Source organism: Erythrolamprus reginae, chromosome 7 (genome assembly GCF_031021105.1).
Source record: "Erythrolamprus reginae isolate rEryReg1 chromosome 7, rEryReg1.hap1, whole genome shotgun sequence".
In the NCBI taxonomy this organism is placed as follows: Eukaryota; Metazoa; Chordata; class Lepidosauria; order Squamata; family Dipsadidae; genus Erythrolamprus; species Erythrolamprus reginae.
The window spans coordinates 10,678,522-10,687,648 of record NC_091956.1 but is presented as its reverse complement, the minus strand read 5'-3'; the positions used below and the strand labels follow the sequence as shown (position 1 = coordinate 10,687,648).

Genomic DNA, 9,127 nt, shown 5'->3' with positions numbered 1-9,127 from the left:
TGTAGCCAACAACAACAACACCCCTCCACCCCATCCTCATGATGGTCAAAATATTATAATATTAAATTACCGTCTGGCTAGATGCTTATAAGTACCGATAGAAGACATATGCCAGCATCAATCGTGACATTTTGCACTAAAGTTCCAGAAAGCTTATAGATGTACAAAAATGCTGCAAATTGTAGTTTTTTTCCCCTTTCTATTTTTTTTAAAAAATGGTCACCTAATCCGGTGCAAGACGGCTTAGAGAAGTCAAGCTATTCTTACTCCTTGCCACCGTAGGAATGAGAGTAGTACAATACGTGTACATCTAAACTTTGTTGTAGAATGTTCATGAGGATTAAATGTGCACATTTTTATAATAAAAATGAAGACACGGAAGGTGTGTTATTTTTTTAGCGGACTCCCTGGAAGTCAGTACCTGTGTATTTTGTGACATAAAAGTTTTAATACTTGGGGATTGTGGTGCAATTCACCATTTTTTTATTTAACGCTCGTGAAAATCTTTGTGTTTGATGGAGACATAAAGCATTTGGAACATACTGACACTAGAAAAGGGACCTCCATCCCAAAAGAACGAAACTATGTACATTTTCCAATAATCTAGAACCACAAGAGATAATTTCTTTAAGAACACTGTCAAAATGAACAAATATCAACAAATATATTAACTGAGAAATAATCCCTTCCAGTTTTAGAGATTTTAAGTCTTTTTAAAAGAGGAAACTTCAGGATCTCCATAACCAGCACTAAGGGAAAGGTTTTTAGCACCCTCGTGCAGTCGCATCTAAATTTAGTAAAAAAATCAAGATGTACACAGATTTTAGGAAAAGTTAAACCAGGCAAGCAAAGGGAGCATTTAAAAAAAATAAATAATATATTACTGTTTTATAATAATTTTAACGAACCAGCAAACCTTTTAGAGACTAAAACAAAGATGGTGCCATTCCTAAGCATTTTTCATAATTAAGCATCCAGGATACTTTTATTCTAGAGCACTAGTCTTAATTTTAAATATTAAATCACTTCTTTCCTTGAAAGATCACCGGAACAAAATGCACTCCAGAAAAAAATAAGTAACACCAGGAGAGTTGTAAGAGAAGCAGCTTCGTCGCTTTCCTTAGGAAGAAATAGAAGAATACGTCGGGATCTTTGACTTTATAATAGTCAGGCTTTCCTGTTCATAAAATAAGAATTGGAAAATAGGTTTGTTATTGAAGTCAAGTTTACGGGCAATCAAACTCTCCCCCTTCACCTGAAAACAAGTTATTTCTATTTTGAAATGACATCCTACACCAATCCACACAGTAACTGAATTTAAACATGTCTGGGATAAACATATATCCATCCTAAGATAAAATACAAAAATAGTATAAGGGCAGACTAGATGGATCATGAGGTCTTTTTCTGCCGTCAGTCTTCTATGTTTCTATGTTTCTATCCGTTTGCGGGACATGTACTGTGAACATTTAGAAGAAATCCCCTTTTTCTTTCTTTCTTTCTTTCTTTCTTTCTTTCTTTCTTTCTTTCTTTCTTTCCTTTATCTTTTGTTCTTTCTCTGTTCTTTTTCTCTCTTCCTTTCTTTCTCTTTTCTTTCTTTTCTCTCTCTTTTTCTCTTCTTTCTCTTTATCTCTCCCTCTTTCTCTCTCTTTCTCTCTTTCTTTCTTTCTTTCCTTTCTTTTCTTTCTTTCCATTTGTATGCCACCCAACTCCCTAAGGACTCTGCAGAGTATTTGAATTTAGCAACTGAAAATCAACAGAGGAGGAGGAGATCAAGAGATTGCCCTTACTTTGCCGCCGTATTGCTCCAGTTTCTGCAAAGCCTCCATCGTTTGCTCTTTGAACTTCTTGCTCATCTGCCGCTTGGAAACCTGGGGGCCAAAATTTAAGAGGCAAAACGGAGAGTGAGATTTTAACCCGAAAGTTTGCAACGAGAAAGCCTCTCGGCTTAGCCAAACACCTCGTTTGATCTGGGCAGGAGACGGTGGGGCTATAAGGGCAGGCAGGCAAGTGGGTGTCTGTAAGCAGCAGATGCGATTTTTTTACAACTATGCAATGGAATAAATCAGGAAAATTTATTTCTGGAATAAACACACATGGGGAAGAAAGATAATAAAACCCTATGTCCCATTTGCCGTACGTAAACACCCTCCCGTTCCTGTAAAAGGAGAACAGAGGAACAAATATGGTAAAGCAAGATACCAAGAAATGCATCACAAGCCCACGCGTACAAGCGTCTGTGCATGCGCCGGAAGCGAAATCTCACATGAGGTTTCACTGCATGTGCGAGAGCAAAGAAATCACCGAAAATTGGCAAAATCTTGCGCACGCGAGGTTTCATTTCCAGCACCTGCACAGAAGCCGAATATTGTACTGATCCGCCCGCGCCCACTGGACGGCCTCGCGCCCGCCTGCGTCGGTCTCTGGGAACTCTTGCCTGCCTACACCGGGACTGTCAAACTCACAGTCCATTGGCCGGAGGCCTCACACACTGGCCACACCTGGCTTAGCACCTGCTGGTGCTTTGCAGAATAGCTTGACCCCCTGTACCATAGTCAAGCGATAAAACCATGGTTTGAAATCCGAGGGCTTGGATTAAGATGGCAAAACCAAGGAAACGGCGTTAGGGCCGAGGGTGATGACGAGCAAATCCAGTTAATGCATCTTTACGGGTACAATTTTTTTTTTCTCCAACTTAGAAAACATACAAACGTAGGATTTTAATTTTTAGGATGTTTTAAAGTGTTTTTTAATTATTATTAATTGGATCAAATTGTTACTTAGAAGTGAGTTGTAAACTGGAATGCTAGTAAACTGAGATTAAGCAGGGTTATACTCACACTTGACAGGAGCTGCTTCAGGTGGCTGTTTAGCCAAAAGCCAACCACGGCACTCAACTGCACCAAAGCATCCAGGCCTCTTCTAAAGACTTCGTCGTCCGAATGGGCCTTTTAGAAAGAGAGCAAACGGAATAAACACACACCGTATTTTTCAGAGTATAACACACACCTTAGCTCTTACTCTGTTGGAATAATTTTTTTTAAAGCCATTAACCAGGGGATAAAATAATGTGCTGCAGCTGAGCAGACTAAGGATGCTAGCCAGATGAATACCTGAGAGGCAGATTCTTTTCCCTACTTTCCTCCCCTAAACTAAGGTGTGTCTTATACTCCGAAAAAATACGGTACCTACCAAAGCACCTTTTAAGACTGGAACGAGCCGAGGAAGCAAGGGAAGAGTTTTCTGAGCAGCCCCTTCCACCGACAGCATCTCTTTGAACCCCTCCTGGGAGATGAAGGTGTACGGGTGCCTGGTTTCTTTTAGCCCCTGCCGGAGTCAGACACAACACAGTGTTAATGCACAGCTCCCTTTGCCTCTGAAATTCCTAACAACAAACCCACCGACCAGACTCTGAAAAAAAGAATTCAGAGTTTTCCCCAAGTCAAATGTACGTCTGCCCCCTTCTGGGTCTATCTAGCTTTGCTATGTTCAACAGGTACATTCTGCATTTACAGGGCTTCCAGTAGTCTTCATAAAATCACAACTTTCATTTTTCTGGCTTTTTTTTGTTTTTGTTTTTAAGGAGAGTTGTACTACATCACTTATAAGAAAATCCCAGCTTCCCCTTGTCCTTTGAACAGAGTCAACCAGGAAATGCAAATTGTGGAAATTATCTCCCAAACTTTTAAAAAAACTGATATATTTCAAGACGGCTCACCTCTGCTAAATTAATAAGAAGTGGGTCAAAAGGGAGTGTGGCAGGATGACTGTCCCATTGCAGTTTGTGTCTTATGGAGCCATGGACTAATCTAAAATAAAACAAAATGTTGTAAATATAAATAACAGGGATTTGTCAAAGCAGCTGCCAAGGATCAACACTGACACGAGAGCAGAGAGAAAAAGAGAGAAAGAAAGAAAAAAGAGAGGGAGAAAGAGAGAGAGAGAAAGAGAAAGAAAGAGAGAAAAAGAGAGAAAGAAAGAAAAAAGAGAGGGAGAAAGAGAGAGAAAGAGAGAGAGAAAGAGAAAGAGAGAGAAAGAAAGAAAAAAGAGAGGGAGAAAGAGAGAGAAAGAGAAAAAGAGAAAGAGAGAAAGAAAGAAAAAAGAGAGGGAGAAAGAGAGAAAGAGAGAAAGAAAGAAAAAAGAGGGAGAAAGAAAGAAAGAAAGAGAAAGAGAGAGAAAAAAAGAGAGAGGGAAAGAAAGAGAGAGAAACACACAGACAGAATGTGTATCTTCCTGTATTTTTCACTTAATGTCAACATTTCTAAATAACTTTTACAAAACTAGTACATTTTATTTTAGCAAAATCATACAAATATATTCTGTTTCTCAACCAATTCCATTAACATCCCGTGGAATATTGAAAAAGGATGCCCGTCAAAATGTTAGAAATCAATGTATTGCATACTAAAGGGGCTCCTGTCAAAAACATGGACTTTTCTGGAGTTTTTACCAATTCTAACTCCGCATTCAAATATTTAGCTCAAAGTTTCACAGACTCAGCCTGGAGGGATTGAGGGTTTAAGAAGATACTCTTAAATCCGTTAAGACTTTCCAATTGCAGAAAGCAGAAATCACCACTTGTAGGGCGTGGAGGTGATAACAAATAAACTTCTAATAATTGTTTTCTGGTTCTAAGGGTTATAAACGTTTGTCCTGCATTTATATAACCATTCAGTCTGGTTTACCAAGTGATTTCTACCTTACCAGTTTTAGTTCTTATAACTTCACAAATAGAAGGATTGTTTTTTTCTTATTAAATATGGTATTTTTTTTAAAAAAAATTACAATCTTCCACCACTATCAATCAGGTAAAGAATAGAACTATCACATGTCTAGCAATGTATTAAATGCAAACATTTTAAGGTGAAAACTCACAGTATAATCCAACAAGAATATCCTCACTGTTTGTTTAATGACATTGGAGATGTGCATGCCTCATTCTTTTCATACCAGCATGAAAGGTAATTTCCCCCTTTTGGGTAAATTTAATCACTCCAAATAGAAATAAGAAATTAAGTAGTGTTTCTACAAGGGCCTAAATTGATATTTTCAACTTTGAAGGGAAGAATCAGAAGTGCAATGTGTGAGTTTTATGGAGTGAGGCAAAACTGTAATAACTACAGTGGTACCTCGTGATACGAACCCCTCATCATACGAACTTTTTGAGATATGAACCCAGGGTTCGGAATTTTTTTGCCTCTTCTTATGAACTTTTTTTGCCTTACGAACCTGCCGCCGCCGCTGGGAAACCCCACCTCCGGACTTCTGTTGCAAGCGGATGGCCTGTTTTTGTGATCCTGGGATTCCCCTGAGGCTTCCCTCCATGGGAAATCCCACCTCCTGACTTCAGCGTTTTTGCGATGCTGCAGGGAAATCCCAGGAGGGGAATCCCAGGATCGTAAAAACGGGCGCTCCGCTGGCAACGGAAGTACAGAGGTGGGGTTTCCCAGCAAGGGAATCCTCAGCGAAATCGCACCATTGCAAAAACACAGAAGTCTGGAGGTGGGGTTTCGAGGACTTCCATGTTTTTGCAATGCTGTGATTTCGCTGAGAATTCCCTCGCTGGGAAACCCCACCTCCGGACTTCCGTTGCCAGTGGAGCGCCCGTTTTTGCGATTCTGGGATTCCCCTCCTGGGATTTCCCTACAGCATCGCAAAAACGCGGAAGTAAGGAAGTGGGGTTTCCCATGGAGGGTAGCTTCAGGGGAATCCCACCAGTGCAAAAACGGGCGCTTTGGCTTGAAAAAAGGTTAAATTTTGGTCTTGCACGCATTAATCGGTTTTCCATTGATTCCTATGAGAAACATTGTTTCGTCTTACGAACCTTTCATCTTACGAACCTCCTCCCGGAACCAAGTAAGTTCGTAAGACAAGGTATCACTGTACTTTAAAATGTGTACTATTCTGAAGCAGCCCACGAGAAATAATGTGAATACAGCAGCATTTTAATTCAGCAACAAGCAAAACTAAAAAAAAAAGCTTTTTAAAAAATGTTTTATTTCTGGAATAAAGTTTAAGCAACATGCACTCCCAGAAACAAGTAAAATTAAATTTTCTTAGTCATATTATCTTTGGATTATTGCTCTTTTAATCTACGTGTAGTGCAATTTTTATTTCCCATCTTATTCCCAGATAAGTAAATGAAATACTGCAAAGAAAGAAAGAAAGAAAGAAAGAAAGAAAGAAAGAAAGAAAGAAAGAAAGAAAGAAAGAGGAAAGCACTTTAAAATGCTAATAAGTGAATGAAGCAATACAGATTTGATCCAATATTTAGTGCTTCCATAAACTGAATTTGTTCACCAGGTTCCAGATATTACCTGCAAGGAATGCCCCCTTTAGCGTAAATGGATGCAAAGGCGGAAGGTATTCTTGACTGAATATTGAACTAGAACAAAAAGGAAAATAATATGGTCAGCATATTATTATTCTAATACGGATATAGCCCAGGAAATACATAGCTTTTCTAAATCCTACTAAATTTAAATCCTTCCAATGGCACTTTTGAAGGTGCTTACATTTTACTGTAGATATCTTTTATTTTGAGGATATATACTGTTCAAAAAAATAAATAAAGGGAACACTCAAGTAACACATCCTAGATCTGAACACTCAAGTAACACATCCTAGATCTGAATGAATTATTGTCATTGAATATTTCATTTGCACAACTATTCCATTTGAACAGCATGTGAAATTGATTGTCAATCAGCGTTGCTTCCTAAGTGGACAGTTAGATTTCACAGAAGTTTGATTTACTTGGAGTTATATTCTGTTCTTTAAGCGTTGATCATTCAGATCTAGGATGTGTTATTTGAGTCTGGGGCAGGAGCAAGGAATAGAGGCAACCCCTGCCACAAGCTAACTGGCCCTCCCTGAAACACTGAAAGACAGCGATTCCTCCTTCTGTGCCTGCTTGCTATGAAGAGCCCCCACAGATCTCTTGGACCCACCGGATCGATGGTTTTGGGATTAAGTCGGTCACTGGGCCGAGGACGTGGCTTCAGGGCCGAAGTTTGAGACGATGTCAAAGGAGCCGAGCAGGTCTTCCTTTCCTGGGCCTGGCTTTTCTCCCTCACTCCAAGACCTGAAGACAGAAGAAGGAAATGGCCGGAAAGGGAGGGAGGGAGGGAGAGAGAGAGAGATGAAAGAAAGAAAGAAAGAAAGAAAGAAAGAAAGAAAGAAAGAAAGAAAGAAAGAAGAGGGATGGGAAGGAAGGAAGGAAAGAGAGGGACAAGAAAGAAAGAAAGAAAGAAAGAAAGAACAAAATTGGGGGAGAGAGGGAAAAAAGGGAGAGAAAGAGAGAATGAGCAAAAGAAAAAAAGAAAAGAAGGAAGCAAGCAAGCAAGCAAGCAAGGAAGGAAGGAAGGAAATAATCATTCATTCATTCAGACTTATGGGCGACTCACAGGGTAGCTAACAGCCAAACAGACATAAAATACAATATAACCCACCCACCCACCCAAACAGTACAAAACAAAACACACAATTGACAGTGAAACCGCTAACAACATCCCCACCCCACCCCCAACACCACGTTTGCTTGTCTTTTCTGGTTGGATCAAGAAGAAGAAGAAGAAGAGGAGGAGGAGGAGGAGGAGGAGGAGGAGGAGGAGGAGGAGGAGGAAGAGGAAGAGGAAGAGGAAGAGGAGGAGAAATGTGAGTACCGGCTGATGTTTTCCGGGCCCCTTCATCCTTCTTGGCCCGCTGCATCCCTTCCTGGTGTCTGATCCCGCTGCACCAAACAGGCATCTGCAAAGGAACATGGGCGTACGTGTGCGTTTGTGTATGTGCAGAGGGAGATGGACGGCTGAGCCTTCTGGGCTTTGTTGTAGTCAGCCCAGGATTTGTGGGGTGGGGTCATTCATGGTTTGCAGGTGGTGGTGGGGGAATGGACACCCCTCCGAACTTCCAGTGAGATCACCTCTGGGCCAAGAGCATCAGAACTAGGAGTGAAGGCTGGGATGGGAGACCACCAAGAGATCCCAAGCAGAAGGAAAACAGGAAGGCCAGCTCAAGTGGGGGGTCCAGCCGCTGATTCTAGACAGAAGGCAATAAACAGGAAGCCGATTTCAGCCCCGGAGCTGAGAAAAGGAAGGGGCCCATTAATTTAAAGGATAGGGAGCCACTAGGAGATTCCAGGCAGAGGACAATTCAAAGCCACTGTGGCCTTTTGACTAAAAAACAAAATACTCCTGGGCTTGGCCTTTGGACAGGAGACCACTAGGAGATCCCAAGCAGAAGGCAATACAAAGCAATTTTAGCTTTTGGCTGGGGGGGGGGGAAAATAATACAGGCTTGCTTTATGGATAGGAGACCCCCAGGAGATCTCAAGCAGAAAGCAATACAAAATAATTTTAGCTTCTGGCTGGGGAAAAATGATACAGGCTTAGCCTATGGACAGGAGACCACTAGGAGATCCCAAGCAGAAGGCAGTACAAAGTAATTTTAGCTTCTGGGTGGGGAAAAATGATACAGGCTTGGTTTATGGATGGGAGACCACCAGGAGATCCCAAAGCACAGGACATGTTGGACTAGGGATGAAATCTGGCCAGAGCAAAAGTCAGTGGGCCACCAGGAGATCACAGGAGTCCCCTACCCCCCAGGACCTCTGGAGAGGCAAGGGCAGGACGGGATGGGAGACCACCAGGAGATCCCAGGCAAACAACCCCCCCCCCCCCCACTCCCGAGGGATTCGGGGAAAAGCCCTCTGCACATGGTCCGGGGCGGCTAGGCCTGCCTGAAATACCGCCTTCGTGACTCCCGGGATGCCGCGGGCCGCTCGTTTCACCCCGACGGAGGAAAAAACCCGTTGCGCAAATCGAGGTAGGCCGCGGCGGTCCTTCCGTTGCTATGGGAACGACGGGGCGCCGGCGGGACCAAAACGCCGGTCGAACGCGTCCCGCGCCTTGGAGCGCCAGCGCCCTCTTGAGGTCGGCAGTGGAGTTTGTCAACCCCCCCAGGAAGGGCCGGACTTCAAATCCCAGAATTCCTCAGCCAGGCTTACCGATTGGAGGGATTCTGGGAGTTGAAGTCCGTACCTCACTTGAAATAGAAGCCGTAAACCCCTGCGATTTGCGCCGATCCCTCGCTGCGGGCAATCCCACCCGATTTCTTTTGTCCACGCGGG

At 42.4% G+C, this 9,127-nt stretch overlaps 1 protein-coding gene across 1 annotated transcript; it reads right to left on the bottom strand.

Annotated features, from left to right (window-relative positions):
• Nucleotides 1-460: 460 nt before the first annotated feature.
• On the bottom strand, nucleotides 461-8,822 carry PACRGL (parkin coregulated like). The gene is made up of 9 exons (XM_070756976.1): nucleotides 8,747-8,822; nucleotides 7,665-7,749; nucleotides 6,951-7,084; nucleotides 6,318-6,385; nucleotides 3,719-3,809; nucleotides 3,193-3,327; nucleotides 2,841-2,948; nucleotides 1,791-1,871; nucleotides 461-1,177 (listed from the first exon to the last, which is right to left on the bottom strand). Exons 2-9 carry the CDS (start codon nucleotides 7,747-7,749, stop codon nucleotides 1,121-1,123), a joined length of 759 nt encoding a protein of 252 aa, XP_070613077.1. The 5' UTR covers nucleotides 8,747-8,822; the 3' UTR covers nucleotides 461-1,120.
• Between the last annotated feature and the right edge of the window lie 305 nt (nucleotides 8,823-9,127).